The 20,935-nt window shown below is 38.5% G+C and overlaps 2 protein-coding genes across 2 annotated transcripts in view; one reads left to right on the top strand and one right to left on the bottom strand.

The window, feature by feature from the left end:
* The window catches only part of LOC134678739 (uncharacterized), a 336,630-nt gene that overhangs the window by 269,357 nt on the left and 46,338 nt on the right, over nucleotides 1-20,935 (top strand). The window lies entirely within an intron of this gene.
* On the bottom strand, nucleotides 573-20,566 carry LOC134673043 (uncharacterized). Its single transcript, XM_063530986.1, has 4 exons — nucleotides 20,186-20,566; nucleotides 18,851-18,912; nucleotides 1,574-1,674; nucleotides 573-848 (listed from the first exon to the last, which is right to left on the bottom strand). The coding sequence occupies exons 2-4, from the start codon at nucleotides 18,891-18,893 to the stop codon at nucleotides 573-575; spliced, it is 420 nt and encodes a 139-aa protein (XP_063387056.1). The 5' UTR covers nucleotides 18,894-18,912; nucleotides 20,186-20,566.

Consider the following 20,935-nt stretch of genomic DNA (forward strand, 5'->3'; position numbering starts at 1 on the left):
GGAGCTGGCGTAGCTGTTGTAGGCTGTCGTCGAGCACGCCCGGGCTGTACGGCGTGACGCTGATGGTCGGCATTGCCTCCTTGGCAGCTGATATAAAGACGCCACACTTACCATAAGCGGGAGCGGCGCGGCGCGCATACGTTGCACGGCCGCATGGAGCTGGCGTAGCTGTTGTAGGCTGTCGTCGAGCACGCCCGGGCTGTACGGCGTGACGCTGATGGTCGGCATTGCCTCCTTGGCAGCTGATATAAAGACGCCACACTTACCATAAGCGGGAGCGGCGCGGCGCGCATACGTTGCGCGGCCGCATGGAGCTGGCGTAGCTGTTGTAGGCTGTCGTCGAGCACGCCCGGGCTGTGCGGCGTGACGCTGATGGTCGGCATTGCCTCCTTGGCAGCTGATATAAAGACGCCACACTTACCATAAGCGGGAGCGGCGCGGCGCGCATACGTTGCACGGCCGCATGGAGCTGGCGTAGCTGTTGTAGGCTGTCGTCGAGCACGCCCGGGCTGTACGACGTGACGCTGATGGTCGGCATTGCCTCCTTCGCTGCTGATATAAAGACGCCACACTTACCATAAGCGGGAGCGGCGCGGCGCGCATACGTTGCACGGCCGCATGGAGCTGGCGTAGCTGTTGTAGGCTGTCGTCGAGCACGCCCGGGCTGTACGACGTGACGCTGATGGTCGGCATTGCCTCCTTGGCTGCTGATATAAAGACGCCACACTTACCATAAGCGGGAGCGGCGCGGCGCGCATACGTTGCACGGCCGCATGGAGCTGGCGTAGCTGTTGTAGGCTGTCGTCGAGCACGCCCGGGCTGTGGGGCGTGACGCTGATGGTCGGCACCTGTACATAATTTATAATGCAATATCTGTACGTCAAACATCAATGCCGACACGTTTTACTCCGACACTTGTCGATTTTTCTAATAAAAAAAAAGGTTATCATATCTATTTCGGCTTGCTTCGTTTACACGCTACACGGCATATCATACAAAACGATGTCACACATTTAAATATATTTTATCAATCCACATTTTAATGTATACTCATATGCAAGTAAAGAAAAAACACATAGAAAATGAAAGATACTTCGCAACCATCCTACCGATTGCGCCAATAGGTTTAAAACTTCTCCATTCAGTCGTTGCGTGCAATGTGGAAGGTACACAGTATGTAGCTGGTGATTGACTTACTCGGTTTACTTACGGATCACTGGTAGTTATGGCAAGCTTGATACCAGTCTGCACTCACTGTAGTGGCTACTCAAGGCCTAAAAGGATCACACACTACTTCAGTTAGCCAGTGACGTGTGACGGCCGCCGTGGCGTTAGTCTCATGCTCATCAACGGGGCGCACGACAGGCCAGGACAGGGGTTGTGGTTCAGAACACAAGACACCGGGTAGGGTACAGATGGGTCACTTACTACTACCTGGGCGCGGGCAGTCATGGCGGGCGTTTGTGAGGTGACCTCATCCTCGCTGCTGTCTGGCGGGCCTGAACTGCTGCCAGGCTTAAGATACGGTTCTGAATACACAAGACACCGGGTAGGGTACAGATGGGTCACTTACTACTACCTGGGCGCGGGCAGTCATGGCGGGCGGGACGTGTGAGGTGACCTCGTCCTCGCTGCTGTCTGGCGAGTCTGAACTGCCGCCCGCGCCGCCCTCGTCTGTAAGAAAAATAAAAAATATATATTATATTCTTTCACAGGTAAACTTAGCCCCCAACTAAGCAAAGCTTAGCTACGGTCACTAGGCGACTATATAATTAAATATATACTTAGATGCATAGGTAACATCCATAAATCAGAAACAAATATTCGTGATAAACACAACCCGCCTCTTGCTTGGTAGGCTCTCTACTGACTAGGCTAGGAGGCCGTTAACAAAATACAAATTCATGTTACACTGGTTTGTTTGATTATTCTGCTCTCTTGCTCTTTAAACGATATGTTTTAGCAAATTTTATAGTCGTTATCTACTTTGCTTTTAATGACGATCGGCGAGAAGCAAGTAAGGATTAACTAATCTAGTTTCTGAGCGATTTTGTTATTGTTTTCTTCACGGAGAATGCGATTATTCACACGGAACGTACATTTCTTAAGTGAAATAGGTATTCGATATTAACGCTTTTTTGTCAGGCATTAAAGCGTCAATATATGAAAAAGTCAATTTACACTGTCTGTCTCTACAATACTACAGTTCTACTCTTTGACAACATAAAAAGCTACTTTAGTCTTTATTTTCGGTCATTTTATTAAGCGATCAACGCAGAATCATTGCTCCGCAGAAATTAAGGAATCCAACATAATAAAGCCCTCCTTCCGGCCTTTAAGATCCACGGAATAGATCAAGGCCGGGACCTGTTGCTCTACCCTCCATTAAAAAAGCCCTTAATCTGGTCGTATCCCCGCGTTTACTAAGGCGCCGTAAAATGTTTACGATAAACATTTGTGCGATAAACATTTTAGTGGTGTGTTGGTTCCGGAAACATTGGTAAGTTGCCATCATTAATAATTAGTTAGGTACTACACTAATGCAGCGGTCTGCAACCTTTTAGCAGCCAAGGGCCACATAGTAGTTAACGAAGTTGACGCGGGCCTCACTTTGTTTATATTTATGACTTTATCAGACATTGTCGTTTGTCAATATTTCATACAAAATAGCCAGGGAGGCCCGCAGGCCGCGAGAGGTTCGCGGGCCGCATGCGCTCTATGAATATTAATTAGCGTATTCCTCAGAGCTTTAATTTGTTCAAATTCTCATTTCATTTGGTAGAGACATTAATCTCACGTCAACGAGTCTATCTGCTTATCCGATTTTGCGTAAATATTTGCACGGATTTGTCGGGTTTTGTACTTATATATGATCCTTGGAACAACACTAAACATGTTATAAATATGTAATATTTTGTATAGGTACTAATTTAATAGGTTTATATTTAGTAGGTAGTATACGTGAAGTTGCGTGCATTACGCTATTCGTGATTTCTGTTAAATCATAAGTATCATAACGAATAGTTAGACCGTAAAAAGTCTGCAGCGATTTTGATAGCCCACGCAGTGCAAGTGTCATTTTAAACGTCGAACTTCTATGAAATTATGACGTATAAATAACACTTCCACTGCGTGGGCTATCAAATCTGCTGCAGATTTTTATTGGTGCGACTATATTTTTTTAACAAGCATCATAGGTATTAAAACATTGGAAAATTTCCTAAAATGAAAAAAAAATCTACTTCTTTCGTTTTTTACATGCAACACAAGAAATTTTCAGATATATTCCACCGCGATACCCAGGGGAAATTTAGGAATGGCACATCACTATTTGCGCATGTGCGAGTTTATGGTTATTATACCGCGACATGATGACGTAATATTAGCTTTAATGATAGTAATTTTATAGCAAACAATCGCTTTTGGTGGGAATACAGGAATTTATTAGCTTTGATTTGATGGGCTTTGTTAACGATTTGTTTACTGGCGTCTTAGTCGATCTAGAAAGGCATTCAAACTTCAAAATCAGACAATGATTTGACATTACTTGTGGTATGTTTCGCTCCTACTTATCATTGGTTCGACAGTGTATGTGATAGTAATAACAGATTTTTTAAAGGTCGTATATCCAAGTCCCAAATCGGTCGAATTGTCCCTAATATATTGATTTACAAATTTATAATAACGCTAAAACATCAGGAATCATCGTGTTAAATTTTAACCGCGTACAAAAAACCGCGTCGACCGTGAAAAGTGTGCAGCGATTTTGATAGCCCACGCAGTGCAAGTGTCATTTTAAACTTCAAACTTCTATGAAATTATGACGTATTAATAACACTGCCACTGCGTGGGCTATCAAATCCGCTGCAGACTTTTCTTGGTGCGACTATAGGTACCTTATGAGACAGACAAACGTAGGTGGACGTGTGAATCGGATTTACTTTGTAATTTAGATGTTTCATTCTTACGGTACCCGTTACCTGTACCTACGTTACGTTGCAAGTTTTCACTTATTCAAAAGAGAAGATACATTAACACTTTATAAACATAAACAATTTAACATACAATAGCAAACAACAAACGTGCAACAGTGTGCGGTTTATCGCAACAGAGCCATCTCTGAGCTAACCCCGGCAGAGTTGGTAACTTTGTCAACTTGTGCTACAACTAAACGTTTAGCTTAGTGCAACTTGTGCTCTACTCTGTGCAAGTGTAGGCACATAAAACATAATAGTACTACCGTACAGAAAGGACACTTCCTACAAAATCGAAGATTGTCAGTTATTCAGGGACGAATCATGCTATCCCTTTCTAATGTATGGCACTATCCCTTTCGGCTATATAGGGTTGTCACAATTCAAGTCAGGATCAGCAATTTAAGGCGTAATCGTGCGATGTGTTAAACTAAATAGGAAATATAGATAATACAATCAACTAAGTAGGTATATGTCAAATATTTATCTAATTAAACATGATCCCTCTCTATCTCACAATAATAGAGGTATATCCAAATTATTGGACTCTTCTATTTAAATGTGGACATGTTTTTCGTCGTCTATAGTTCGTTTTTTTTTAGCATTAGAAATAAGGTAAGCAATCTTGATGTGTCTTTTAATTGAAAAACACATTCAAAAAATAAGTTACGGCAAATATGTAACAATTATGAATCTAACACGATCATTTATATTCTTCTGCATTGATAAGTAATAGTTTTTGATTTTTAAAAAGCGTTTTCCAATTAAAAGACATGTCAAGATCGCTTACCTTTTTGCAAGTTCTTTCTAATGCTAAAAAAACGAACTATAATCGTTCTTAGTCGAAAAGTCCGACGAGGCGCCGATAAATAATAACATACAAACGCTCTCTCTCCTCTTCTTTTCACATGGGGAATTTAAAAAAAATGCCTCAGTTAACGAGTTATCTCAATATCCCAAAAGTACGTGTCAAAATGCACACAACTCTTAATTCACAGCCGTTAAGTGCGAATGCGAGGACAATAGGCTATTGTCGGAATTTAATTGGCTCATTAATCTCACTAGTGACTTTTACCGCGTTTTTAGGTGCCAGATCCCTTCTCTTGCCGTATTTTCCTTCAAATTTAAATTTGTGTAAGAAGGCATAGTCCGCCTAATGGCTCCTCTACACGATGGGCCAACGCCGGCCACTCCAAGAGACGCATTTATACTAGTGATGTACCGACTATTAATTTGGCCGACTAGCCGACTAGCCGACTAATCGGCGCTCGAATGGCCGATTAGTCGGCCGACTAGTCGGCTAGTCGGCCAGATCATTAGTTTCGTATAAGTTCAGGTGAAAAACAATAGTTTTGCTCTTTTGGTTGCGCTATTCATTTATTAGCTTGGCTAAAAGGTGTTCAAAGACCTATCACAAGGATCCTCGTTCAATTTCTGTCTATCTTTTATTTTGAGATCCTGAGCAGACCGTCAGTAGGTACAACTTGTAGGAGGTATTTCCAAGGTTCTATTTCTCGTCTCAGCTCGTTCAGCGTCTTTATGAGCAACGTGCCCTGTTTATAAGTCTCTAAATTTTGCAATTACATTAATAGTTCCCCATGGCTCCACCATTAAAAAAAAAACAAAAACTGAATTATAATAAAATCCTTTAAGTATAAAACTTGGCCATAAAATTACACGAGAATCAGTTGAGATCGACCTGTAGAGGAATACACCAGCCCACCACCATACGATAACGACCAAACGGTCAATTATATGAACAACAGTTTTCACACCCTGAATAGGTATTTTGGTAAAATAGACATAAAACATATGGTAAATATTGACTGTTGGTTTCTTTTTTCTGTTTTTCTTTCACTTATAAAGTGCCGACTAATCGGCCATTTTTGCCGACTAGTCGCCGACTAATCGCCGACTACAAATGTGGCCGGATAGTCGGCTTTCCCGACTAGTCGGTACATCTCTAATTTATACATTAGAGGGAACAAGTGATATTGCTATCTCATTCTACCGCATAGCTGCGTCCCTTGGAGTGGCCGGCGTTGGCCCATCGTGTAGAGGAACCATAACCTGGGTTGCCATATGTCAGGGTTCCCCTGACATGACAGGTTTTTCCGTTGCGGTTGCGGGGGGACTTCGCGAGTGTCAGGGTTTATAGAAAACTCAACTAACCACTAAAAGCTAGCTAAAAGTTAAGAGTTTTTGCTACAGCATAATAATATGGTGGGTGGTTCATTTCGTCCGACAAAATCGAAACCCACGAATTGCCGTTTCCCGGCCTCTGCAATAATGTACGAATGCCGCCCAACCATCGGGGAATTTACTAATTTAATAACCAACAATATATACCACTAATAAGCTGGTTAAAGTAAGCGTATCTCTTGACTGTCCAATGTGTGTATCCATCCAACTTTTTACCATATCCAAATTTGCGAATATGCGAAATCTATGTATGCTTGATACACACCTTTTTAGGTACAGTCAAGGAATTTAAATTCCGACCCATTTCGTACTTTGTCACAGTGACAACCGTATGAGGTCTCTAGCGGCTTTCATATTGATTGTCACTGTGACAAAGTACGAAATGGGTCGGAATTTAAATTCCTTGACTGTACTTACATAATAGAAAAGTCTGTTAGTTAGTAATAAAGTAAAGACGGCATGTAATAGTACATTATTGTCGAGGCTCGGAAGTAGCTACTTGCAGGCTGAGGATTCGTTTTAAACGGACGACCTTGGGAGTCCGTTTAATTGAATCCGAAGCCAGCAAGTAGCCTTCCAGCCGAGTCATATATAGTGCTTTTCTCAAAAATGGCGCAAGAAATATAAATATCACAGAAATATTATACAAAAGCAACTTTCTTACGTATACATTTTCACAGAAAAAAGCCCTTGCCGCCTTTTTATTTTTTTAATAAAAAAATAGAAGTCTATTTTTCTGCCGAGAATACGCCAACCTATTTGAGACAGCTAAATAGTCGCGGTACTAAGTAATCATCTGTTTGGCTGTTGAATGGGCCTGTGCCTTCATTTCATATGGCCATTTCAACTTTTAAAAAGTTTGGAACTCGACAAATAATGGAATTTGTATGCAACATTGCAGTCCCAAAATCGAGACTGCAATGTTTTTAACTTTTTAATTTTTGACTGACCATAAACTACGCGCTTCGCGACCTATTTTTTAGACGGCAAAGTCGACTTTGCCGTCCATTTTTGAGAAAATATACTTGCCGCCCGACCATCGGGGAATTGACCAATTTAGGAAGAGCCTTCGGTCTTCGGGATAAAATCGAATCAGAGGGGTTACCGCGAAAACCGAAATTCACAAATTGCGGGGATTTTTCTCTGTCACTCTAATTACGCCTTCGTTGGAGTAAAAGGGAAAGATCCCCGAAATTTGCGATTTTCCGTTTTCGCGGTAGCCCCTCAGGCCCCCTAGACAACATGCCAATCGCTAACGCTCCGTAGCGAACGAAACTAGGGCTCCCGATATCCGTGCTACACGCCAACCCGTGTATCCGTGTTCTTAGCCCCGGCGGTGCTAAGCCTCCGAATTACACGAACCCGTCAAGATCCGTTCCCGTGTAGTGCGTTCGGCTCCGGATCTACGCTCGGCTCCAGAGCCGCGGACTTCGGCTTCGTTCGGGTATTGAATACACGGCGCCGGCGGACCGACTCCCCCGGCGGGTTCGAATTTAAACAATATTTAAGAGGTGGTATTCTACTGGTGGATAATGTCTTGATATTTTATTTTGTGAAATATGAAGTTGTTGCTGAAATGTAATTTAGTCGGATTATATTAAATGAAACACCAATTGTATATTAAATGTTACTGCTTGTAAAAATGATTAAATAATGAGCATGTAGGTTTATAATAAATATTAAGATACTAGAGTCAGATCAAGAATAGTCTGCAGCGGATTTGATAGCCCACGCAGTGGAAGAGTTATTTTAAACGTCATACTTTGTAATGTAACGTTGCACGTTACTAACATGCAGGTAATTGAACTAAACATAATCTTAAACTCAACTAACACTTAAAATAATAAATACCTAAATAAGAACTGTAATCATAGGCTTACAATGTAGATTTAACCAAATCAATACGTTAATTTATGAAGTGAACGTATTGATTTGGTTAAATCTACATTTTTTTTCAATCACAATTTCTATGAAATTATGACCTATAAATGACACTTGCACAGCGTGGGCTATCAAATCCGCTGAAGACTTTTTTTTGTCCAACTCTAGTTTTTTCTCACGTTCCCACTTATTACTTAGATAATTTTTATTTCGTGCGAAGTTCATAGAAATGTACACGTGTAGATTAAGATAATAATGGTTTGCGGGCGGCACATGCAATAAAATAGCCGTGGCAATTTTGACACAGGTATTTTACCCGGCATACCTTTTGTTTGGAAAGTTAAAGAAGTAGCCGTGCTCTTTTACAAACAAGAATTGGATTTTTTTCAGTAATGGATTTTTTAAGATTTTAGTTTGCCACTCAGTCGGTCAAAGTTTCTAATCTTAGTTCAGCTGTTTTCATTTGGTCATACCTAGTTGTTGCCGTTCTGTTTTTTTTTTCGTTTTGTTCGGGGGCGAACCAGCAAATTTCATCGAAACCGTTAGAGCCATTTCCGAAATGCTCGGAAAATAGAAATTGAAAAAATGAAAATGATAAAATGAAAATGAAAGTTTATTGGTAACAATGGTTACAAGTCTGCTTAGTTAAATAGTACATTTAGTATTTGAATATAATGGAATTGCTCGTTTAAAGGTATAAGATTCTTTGCTTTTATTATAAAGAACGCGATCGATCGTCATCGTCACTATACGTCGAGAACGGGCCGAACCCGTGTGTAATTAATATCCGTGGATCCGGACACACGGGTAACACGGGTACACGGATCTTAATTACACGGATCCTAATTATCCGTTCCGAACGGGCCACAAATCCGGTTTCGTGTAGCACGACAACGGGGCCCCGGCAACGGGTACCCGAAACCCGGACCCGACCGCGAGCCCTAAACGAAACGCAACTGTCTCTGTCACAATAATATGGAAGAGTCACTGAGAGACCCAAAGCAATTCGATGGCGAAGCGCAAGCGATTGTCACATTGGCTAGACCACCAGGGACAAACTAGAAATCGAAACTACAAATTGGTTTTCTATCTTGTTAAAAGATATGGATCAAATATTCGGTTCTTATTCGGTATTCGGCACAAATTTCAATTTAGGTACTTACGCCAAATTATTCGGTTAAAATGCCAGCAAATATTTGTTTCTAGGTTTAATAGCGGTCTAGCTGTCGAACTGCTTATTAAATTGTTTCGGGTGTAAGAAAGTACATCACTAAAGTTCGGCTGAATACTCGTATTTGGTAAAATCCATGTTCGGCCCATCTCTAATCTTGTCTAATCTCGAAAATGGCTGGCTTTAAATATTTAATTCCTAATAGTAAATAATGGTCACTTTTCCCTCTTTTACTATTGATAAATATTCACCCAATTAATTGGCCTAAATAAGAAAATAAGACATCAACTTTTGTCTAAAGAGCCCATTCCCACCGTCCTTTCTGTCAAGTTGACACGTATTGTGCCGTCAGGAGCACGGAAGGGGTCCCAATGCACTGGTCCCGGGCAACCTTGACCCACTGCAAGTAGGTCGCTCGGCCCGGCCTACATTATGCATTTTGTATGTTCGAACATTGTCCGCTCAAGGTGAGGGGAATGGGGGTTTTATGGTAATTTTTGTGGGCTACAAATATAATGACCACCAAAAAATACTTTGGTACCCTAAATAAAAAAATCATGCTTACCAAAAAAAATTACTGAACACCAAAAAAATAAGGCCTAAAATTACAAATGTACCACCATTTTAATTACGACTGCACTTCAAATTGTATTTGAATACCAAATATATTGAATGATTACCAAAAATCATTAATGATCACCAAATCTTGAAGACCAAATAAATGCGATATTTTCACCTAAATAAACCACTATGATACCAAAAAATTTATACATATTACCAAATAAAGTAAAATGATGCCAAAATTACTAGCCCCTCCCGCTCAACCCCCGTACTCCGCACCGCATAACTTAGGTAGGCATACTGAAATGCTACTAGAAAAGTATGTTAGGTTAGGTTTGTACTGCTATCACTTAAGTGGGCTAGGTTAACACTGCGACCCTTACAGAAACGAATTGCTACTAGAAAAGTGGGTTAGGTTAGGTTTGAACTGCGACCCTTACAGAAAAGAAATGCTACTAGAAAAGTGGGTTAGGTTAGGTTTGAACTGCGACCCTTACAGAAAAGAAATGCTACTAGAAAAGTGGGTTAGGTTAGGTTTGAACTGCGACCCTTACAGAAACGAAATGCTACTAGAAAAGTGGGTTAGGTTAGGTTTGAACTGTGACCCTTACAGAAACGAAATGCTACTAGAAAAGTGGGTTAGGTTAGGTTTGAACTCCGACCCACACAGAAACGAAATTCTACTAGAAAAGTGGGTTAGGTTAGGTTTGAACTGCGACCCTTCCAGATAAGAAATGCTACTAGAAAAGTGGGTTAGGTTAGGTTTGAACTGCGAACCTTACAGAAACGAAATGTTACTAGAAAAGTGGGTTAGGTTAGGTTTGAACTGCAACCCATACAGAAACGAAATGCTACTAGAAAATTTTGCTTTGCTTTAATAGGATAGCAAGATTTAAAAATTTGGTTATAATTTTACATTAAAATGGAGTTCTAATTTTGGTGGTCATTTACTATTTTTGGGTTTACAATGATTATTTTGGTGACATTTTATTTAATAGGATAGCACGATGTAATAATTTGGTTATCAATTGACATTAAGTTGGGGTTTGAAATTTGGTAATTATTTACAATTTTTGGGTTAATAATGATTAATTTGGTGTCATTTCCTTTAATAGGATAGTAAAATGTAATAAAATTGGTAATCATTTCACATTAAAATGGTGTTATAATTTTGGTGATCATTCATTATTTTAGGGTGGTAAAGTAGATTTTTTTGGTATTAAATTTTATTAAATCTGGTGATCAGTTAAATAGCAGCCATTTTTGTGTAAAGAGTAAATAGTGATTACTTATTTACTGTGATTAGTGATTGTATACAATACAAATACTCTTTATTGCACACCTCAATAAAAGAAAACAGAAATACAAGCGGAAGTAAACAACAGGCGGTCTTACCGCTAAAAGGCGATCTCTTCCAGACAACCTTTGGGTAGCGGAAATTAATAAATTTACATATGTCCAATAGGAGTTGCAAATGCAATGAAAGAAACCTATCATTAAATACATAGAAAACAGACAAATTACCATGCAAATAAAAATACATATACATACATACATAAATTGTATGTTTCTATATTTCGGTTCAGATTTGGTAAGGGTCAATATTTTTATATTTTTATATAATATAATAATTTCGGTGGATGTGAAAATTCTGGGTAGCAACATCGATTATGACATTTGCGGTAGTAATGTCGCACTGCAATATTGCTGCAGTAGTCTGAGGTCCTACCGCGAACCACGTTCGACGTGTTGCCTCCCTGTCACACTTGTAAATTCGTACGTAAGTATGACTGGAAGACAAAATATCAAACGTGGTTCGCCGTAGGCCCTCTGCATAGCGCATTTGCGGTAGTCTGAATTTGAACGCTACCTTTAGGCGTCTTGGAAAGTTATGCTAGATTATAAAGTTAGGTAGTACGGATGATTAAACCTTCGCCCCTATATTTTTCATTTGTCGCCTTCTCTGCCGACAAGTTGGTTTACAAGACTATAGCTGGTAATATCCCGCATGCGATAGGGACGTCCTGCCAATATCCCCTTCCGTCAGAGGGTTGCTTATCGGTTTCTGCTTTTCTGCTTGAGTAACCACCAACGTGGCGTACTGGATGGGATATCCGGTAGGCATAAACACACTTATAACGTGCATATTATATGCATAGTTCGCCCCTTGACTGTCTCATCACAAACATAGACAGAGAGAATCATATTGTAGGAGGGATGAGTATAGTTTTAGGTTTATAGAACTTTATTTTTCTCAAAGAAATTATACATTTCACTTAAGACAAACTTAACTACAACAGAACTAAATATAAATAATCAGTAAGTATAGCGAGTGCATGCGTACTCACTTACAAAGCCCTTAAATACACTTAAAAATAAATAACTTTTTAGTATAGTATAACTGGTTCTTACTGACTGACAAGTTGTGTTTGCCAGACTATATGTATAACTATATGAATATGGAAATCTTTTGAATATATAATGTAGGTAGCTCACCTATTGCGCCTTGAGAGCATTGACATAAATTTCCGACATCGTACATATGTATAACATGGGTATGAAACCCCTGTCAGCTCGACTGTTCCTTGTAACAAGAAGGTACTTATACCTACCTAATATTATATGACAGCCTGAACGCAAATACCTGGGAGAATTTCGACAAAATCGGATGTTGTAGGGACGTGTAGTTCTCGCTTCTAGGTACCTAGGTACAGTCGCATTCAGATATATCCGAGCGGCCAAGGTGTTCACAAAATCTGAACACGCACTCTAAGGGCTGAATTAGACGGCGCGCGAGCTCGCATGCGATTTTAGTTACATTGCGTACTTGTTGGTTACGTCCAATTCTACCGACCGATCAAAAACAGCAATGTAATGAAACTCGTATGCGAGTTCTCGCATCGTCTAAATAGGGCTTAATGCTTTGACAATAGAGGCGTGTTCAGATATGTGTGAGCGCCTTGGCTGCTCCGATATATTTGATGGCGACTGTACTTATAGAAGATACAAATATACCTGGCGCCCCTACGTACGTAGTACGTATCTAATAATACGAAGTCGTATACCTAAAAACAAAAAACCGGCAAAGTGGCAAGGTTGACTGGTAGAGAATGCTTTTGGCATTAAGTCCGCCTTTTGTACGATAAGTTTTCTTTTGTGCAATAAAGTTTAAATAAATAAATAAAGTGCGAGTCGGACTCGCGCACGAAGGGTTCCGTACCATTACGTTTGTTGTATGGGAGCCCCACTTAAACATTTACTTTATTTTGTTTTTAGTATTCGTTGTTATATTAGCGGCAACAGAACTACTTCATCTGTAAAAATTTCAACTGTCTAGCTATCACGGTTCATGAGATACAGCCTGGTGACAGACAGACGGACAGTAGAATCTTAGTAATAGGGTCCCGTTGTTACCCTTCGGGTACGGAACCCTAAAAATGATAAATAATTGTGTCTGTAAGACAAGCTAAAGGGCATATTCATAACCTGTCTTGGTTTTGTATGTAATTCGTCCCAGCTATTTATTGCACGAACATCGAACAATACTTATTTAAAGCATCTCTGGATTTTCCCCAAGGTCACTTATACCTATATATAGATCATCTAACAAATTTCAGCACAATTAAGTCTAATTTTATCATCGCTACTTGGTAAAATTAGTATCCTAAAAATAACTACTTACTCAAAATATTATGTTTCACTCTAAGTGAGTTGAAAATTGTTTCTGGGTTAAACCGGGGTTAAACTTATTTCCATCTTTCGGAACCGGAATTTGGTGTGTTCAATAATATATAGATACTAAAAATAAAACTTTTTTTTTTATATCATAATAATATGTACAAAACAAAAATGGCATGTAGTCATCAAAACTGTTAGCTTACAAACCTGCATGCAAAATTAATATATGCAGGGTTGGTAAACTAATAATATTGCAGACTGTACAAAAATATATAAATAAAGATAAGCACTGTGCATGAACGAGAACTTTACTGAATAGACCTTTCCTTTTAAAGACCTCTTTAGCGGTCTCAAAGCAAAACGTTGAATAGGCGACGTGACCTAAATAGTGCGCAAAACTATTAATAGTTGCAACACTTGATGTTACAAACTTATTTAACACTGGTTTCTAATAATATGTTACAATAAAAACATCGATAATTGAATTAGAAATTAAAAGTTTAGGAAATAAGGTGAAATTTTGTAATAAAATCGGACGAGACAATAAATGCAACGTCCTTCCAATTGAAAATGGTTGAAATTTCATTGAATTCCCTAATTAAGTACAAGTAGTACTACAGGGCGGAGCGTGGGCTGGGTGGGCCTTAAGACTTGGACCTTAAGGTCGAATATAATCGACATTATACGGTATAGTATCTTATTCTTATACTTATCCCTTTAAACGAGCAATTCTTGTATATTTATTTATTTATATATTTCGGGGATCGGGGGCGAAAAATCGATCTAGCTAGGTGTTATCTCTGGGAAAACGCGCATTTTTGAGTTTTTACACGTTCTACATACCATGTTCTACATTCTACATACTATATACTATACCATGCCACCATGGTTAGAGTTCACACACGCTACAATTTTAATTTTACAAGCTTTTCTTCTTCGTAGCGTTAGTCCCGCTTTATTGCCAAAGCTCATTACAGCCTGGAGTCCGCTAGGGAACTAATCCCAAAAATTGGCGCGGTTATATATGAAACATTCTATGAAAGCGACTGCTTTCTGAGCTTTCAACCCAGAGGGAAAACTAGGCCTTATTGTGGGATTAGTCCGGTTTGCTCACTATGTTTTCCATCACCGAAATGCGACTGGTAAATATCAAATAATATATCCGAAAAAGTATTGAAACAAGTATATATGTATGGTTTTTTTTATATGTATTTAGTACTTTGTCTCAGAGACCGTAAGGCCCTGATTATTTAATTATTATTTTGATAGCATAATACTCGCAAACGGACCCCTGTGGGATACGCGACAATAAATACCTCTTCTCTATCTGTGTATTTTTAGGACATCTACATTTATTGTAAAAAAAAATAATAAAATGAGATAGAGGTACATTAATTTACTATACCTAGGCTAGGGTCCAGAACCCGAGCTCAGCGGTCCGAAATAAAATGCATTACGTAACAAGCTAGCGCAACAAGTAAGCAGCCACAAGTACTAAGTCAGCGGTAGCACTCACCTCCTTGACTTCAACTCGCTACATTTTCAACCACACAATTTTCTTCAAAACCGGCACGAAACACGCACATCGAGAAATAACACTTTAAAAAAACACAATCGATAAATTTACGTAAAAATAAACATGCGTCACGGTTTGAATTTTTATTTGATTCTATTTAAAATGTCTTCATTTGTGAGGAGTATAGTTTTTTTCGACCAGCGAGTGTCGTGAGTGGTGAAAATTAGGGTAAAATCGAGTATTATTTTGACAGGGCTGCGAGCCTTGCCTTTGTACGGGGCGCGAGCGGCGCGCAGGCGCCCGATCGATCCGCGGGAAGCCTTCCAGGCCCGGTATTGTGGTAACTTACCTAGCTTGGGCGCGAATTCTCGGGCACTAAATAGTGAATCTATTTAAGCCTTCCGTAGCCGCTATATGAGAGGATTAGACATATAGTAAGGGCACTTAATCAGACATGGCACGAGCGTCTCGTGCGGTTTTTAGCCAAATATCGTACAGCAATCATTTGTGATAATTGCCAGACTATAACCGCGTCATTTTTTCCTTACAATTTTTTTTTTACACACAGCTAAGGTGTGTATTAATTTATCGCCTTTCGTAGTGCAATATGTACGGAGTTTGCATAACAGTATTTTCTCATTGTGAGATAATCATACGATCGAATTGAGAAACCCGTCTGTTGCAGATGGTAGAGCCACGTTCACCAATGTAATCAACAACTTCTCTGTAAGCGATTAGAATGGTAATATTTCCATCGCTAACTATACGCTCGTCTCATACGAACCATTATAAGTCAACAACTTGTAAGCGTACTACGCGTTGATAACTAGATACTGGTTTTAATGAGGCGAGAACTCGCCAAGTAATAAGAACACGGCACGGATGTTGAACTACACACCTCTGTCCGGGTTACCAGATTCAAGCTTCAAAAGTACTGATAAAATTGTTAAGTCTGAAATGAACTTCCTGACAATAATTAGCCTTAAAAGAAGTCTACTTGCACCTAGACATACTTTTCGCAATTTCAAACCACATTGAGCTAGCGTGAGAGAAGACTGACCTGCCTGTCCTAGAAATGTGACCTATACTATACTTAGACCCACTAACCCGGGGTTAAGCGGTTAAACCGTTAACCTAGTGTCAAATTGTACTGGTAACCATGGTAACTACAGGTCTAACCGGTTAACCCCGGATTACTGAATGGTGCAAGTGGCCCTTAGGCAGATAAGATGATGATCACAATTCCATAAAGAAACATTAATATTTCATTCTCTCACCAAAACTTCCTAGCAATTCCCAATTCCGGTCGCAGTCCTAACAAATTGCCAATATATCACAATGTTAGGAAAATTCAAGACATTCTGGCAATTCCAGTTACCGACGATACAAGATGAACTAGTAAGATCTCGTCACCTAGGTGAACCAACTTTTTTTGCAACTGGTTGCCATGATTACGTCCTCTATTGACACTTTGACTATCCTCCTAAGGCACATCATAAAAGAAACCTTTGACCGTTTACTTTGAAATTGCACTTTTTTGTTTAGAAAAGAAATGCAATTATTTTTCAATTGAATGTCGTTTAAATTACACAATAGCAATTAGTGCTACAGGTAGGACGGTGGGCCTTAAGATGCTATTATCATTTTTACGTAAAGAACCTGTCATGCCATTATTTCCGTACCTCTACCTACTGTATCTAGAGTCTGATAACAACTGTAACAACATAATAAGTAAACATAAACAATGAGTCATCGTATGTAAAGCATGCATTACACCTTGATCTTAACTATGTTTGCACTATGTCATATTACATCATATAAGGTGATGAATATAAACGAAATATGTATGCCTTTTCGAAGTGCTGACAAGGCGCCATTCAATTACCTATTACGTAAGACAAAAAAAAAACATAAATATTATAATCATCATTGAAAAAAAAAACTGATATAAAGTGGAAATTCGATCATGTAGTTGTTAACTGCCTTTATGATCAAGTGTGATGAAACTGATGAAATAGTAGGGGAGACCGAGGTGAGTTGTGACAGAGGAGAGTTGTGACATCGTAGATTTTTTGAAATCTAATAAATATTAGTGAGGTCGCAACAGTGTGCGTTTGTTAGCTCGTAACTTGAACTGATAAACGCGCGCTATTCCAAAAAATCGACGATGTCACAACTTTCCTCTGTCACAACTCACCTCGGTCTCCCCTACACTGTTGCCGAGGGATGGAAAGAGGCATTTTCTGAGAAGGCAACTGCCTCGAGCTTCAGCTTCGGCAAGGGCTTGAGCTTCGCTCTGGCAACTATCTCGTCAGAAAATGCCAAAGAGTTACATCCCTTTTACATTATAGAAAGGATAAATATCGGGCACTTCCCCTTCGATTTATTACGAAATACGGGCATTTCCGAGCATGTTTGAGAAAAATATTATCACCGGTAGATATATTTAGCTCGATATCGGTACTCGGTAGGTAGAGGTACCTACCGGGTCCCGCACAGCATTGTAACTCGATATTTCCGGACCCGAGGCTTCCGGCGCGAGCTAGAATCGATGACGTCAAGCCTTTGTCCTCTTAAGGGCAAACGACTGTTTTACCAACTATACCTACACTGGCGTTCAAAAGTGTTATGTTTCAACCATAATACTGCGCGGTGATTTTCTCGGAGGTACATATTTGAATCGTGTATAGCCCAGATTGAGAAATCATGAAAAAATCTAAGATACTTTACTGAAATCGGCAATAAGGAAATCGGTAAGGTTGTGTGAGAAATTGAGAATAAATACCTAATAACTATATAGAAATACCAGCCATATTGTTCTAAGCCTAGTAAAAGACACAAGGCTAACATTCTCGAAATACCTCATTTATCAATACATACTATGCCTATGCGTGCATTATCTCAAAACATGGTACAATCCAATTTGAACCTTCTGTCGTAGCCAGAAGGTTCGTTACCGTTCGCGGCACAACTGTAGAATCTATTAGGCAAGTAACTGTATCATTGCCATATGGTCTTACAAATGCTTTGGGAATATACAATGGAGTTGAGGTTCTAATAAATTGTTGGTCATGGTTTACTAGAATTGTGTGCTAATTTCTACCTGTTTTAGATTTATTTAAAATAATAAATGTTGTAATACACGTTCGCATTTTCATTCGGAAAATTGTTTATAATGTCTAAACAAAATCACACACCCTTTTATTATAAAAAAAAAAACTGTCCCAATTTTTTTTATAGGTTCTATCTTTCTGTCTCTGACCGTCTAGCATGAGTTGCGTTCTCGCGCGCGAGTTCATACTTGAAGTAGCGCAAGATGTATGGAGTCACGCGCGAGAACTCAACTCATGCTAGCAGGTCTGAACACAAAGCTCTATTTTGCAAATAAGAAAAATTCAAAGATAGGACACAACTACACAGATACCGCATTATGCAGCATTTACAAAAAGCATGAGATCACCACACATAAGTGCAATTTTACTTATAAAATGTTATATATCTTTTATGTAAATAAATGTATTTTCACATTAAAAAATAAAATAAAATACATGCTAAGAGAAGAGCAGCACAACTGAGTTATGTTCTACCACTATTCTACACTATTTTATACTTTAACAGCCCACAGGTATACCCCAAAAGATTACATTATGGAAATATTTTTTTTATTTTTTTTATTATGCCCGATCACTGACCGTAATTATTTGCACACCTGAAATAAGCAGTCCCGCTCAAATATCAAATCTGTATGGGAGTGTATATTTGTGGTGACCGAGATTGTCTTTATGTGCTCTGTCTAGTATAGGATAGGATAGGTATTGAGGATAACTAAGCAAGAGGAACCTAGTTAAAGTATATAATAGAATTTACCTGAAGACAAGAGCCCCACGGTCTCCTGTGATGGCACATCCATTGCTGCGGATTCTTCGCAACTGTAATAAAAAGAAAATTCCTAACTACAAATAAGTACAAACAAAAGTGTGACTGTGTGTAGCAAATTAAAAATAAAATATTTTCGTTGCTAATCCGTCAAGTGGATGATAACTAGAGCGGGACGGGAACTATAGTTCCTTTTTTTTGCATTAGAAAGAAAGTAAACAATCTTGATGTGTCTTTTTATTAAAAAATATTGAAAAACGCCTTAAAAATTAGTTTATATTACTTATGAATAAGTAAAATAAATGTTTATTAGCACAAATAATAACTAATAACACAACATAAAATAACACAAAACTAAAATTCATAAATATTTGTGCCAAAAGGTCCTCACTCAGCTTCTTGTCACGTTGTGTGTTCTAGGACACACAATGTGACACTGAAAGCAAAAGAATTTAAAAAGATCGTATACAATTTATAATTCTAACATATTTGCTGAGATTTACTTTTCAATGGTGATTTTTAATAAAAAGACAATACATGTCAAGAGCGCTAACCTTCTTTCTAATGCTAAAAAAATGAACTATAGCGCAATGACCCTATATAGTTTTATTTATGGCATAATATGCGAATGTTTCACAATATAATGATACACCAATCTTTCAATTACTTATTTATTATCTACAAAACAAAAAACCAGATATTCTACCAGAAATATAGAATGTAGAAGCTTAAGATGCTGGTTCAAATCAAGCCGTAGCCACTGAAGGCCTTTGTCATTTTATCTTAAAACTTTCAGTGCCGAGAGCCCCAATTTCTAATACAAACTTACCCCGATTATCAGATTCTTGGCACTGAAAGTGTTAAGTATATTATATTTCTACTACATATTTTCAATTTACAACATCTTTCATATTGCATATAATTGACTCCTTTATTGCTGCATTATATTTGTTATGTAACTATTAGTCTATTATCTAGATCAAATTGATTACAACATCATTATGATATTAATTAAATAGGATATCAACTATGATACAATATTTTCTTGCATGACACAGAATTACTTATCAAGCAAATGGATTTTTTTAGGTTCTTAAGGCTCATAATGGAAATCAATAAATAAACTTACTGTTTTCAGCTCTGTATACATCTAATAATTTAGAACTATGTTTAATAACAAACAGTATTGAAAAATACATACAAATAAGTGGTTTGTTATGGTTTTACACCTAATTTCAACTTTATATAAGCTGAAGAAAAAGGGGAAATAACAAAAACTAATAGGTTAGACAAAATAACACAAGATATACCAAATCAAAAACTCACCAAAATTTACTTCCACGGTATGTCTACTGCGACTCCGCGACAACATTCACATTGCAAAACGACTGTATTCTTACACAACAAGCCTCTCGTATGTTTTTCCCAGGAAATATTTAAACAATGGGATCTAAATTTTATGCGAAAATACACTTTCACATCATTGGGACAGCCACCTACACAACAGAAACAGTTATTCAACTTAGACCACCTTTAGCACAAGCGCCTAGTATTAGTCCGATTGGAATTATAAACATATCAATTCTTCAATAACACTTTAGTACAATACAGCTTCTAAACAACTTTATTGGGATGTTGTAAAATAACTTTAAAACTTCCGTCGACTACTTTTCTACCTTTGACAGGTAGGACGACGGCAACGCCGACAAATTTTGGCTGTGACCTTTCCCGTGTGACATGTACACAACTCCGTGTTTCATGGTGCTGTCACAAAACGGTACATCTCTTTCGTTCTTGTTTAAATTGACAGAGATAGAGATATGAGAAACTTTTTTGTGTGCTTGATTGGAAAACAAATTTAAAGTTGCCAGTATACACTGATTTCTCCACGAATTAAGGTGAAATTGTGAGTGGCCAGTATTCTTTAAGTAAGAATATCATTGTATTTCAATCGAGACTAATTTTTTGTTTTATTCAGGGTATGTGATTCATTAAATTATTATTATGATAGCCCTTAATTGAATATTTGAAGTTTTGATATACTCTGGCAAGTCATCTCTGTCAGTAAAAAAGGCG

This window comes from Cydia fagiglandana, chromosome 2 (assembly GCF_963556715.1).
Source record: "Cydia fagiglandana chromosome 2, ilCydFagi1.1, whole genome shotgun sequence".
NCBI lineage: Eukaryota > Metazoa > Arthropoda > Insecta > Lepidoptera > Tortricidae > Cydia > Cydia fagiglandana.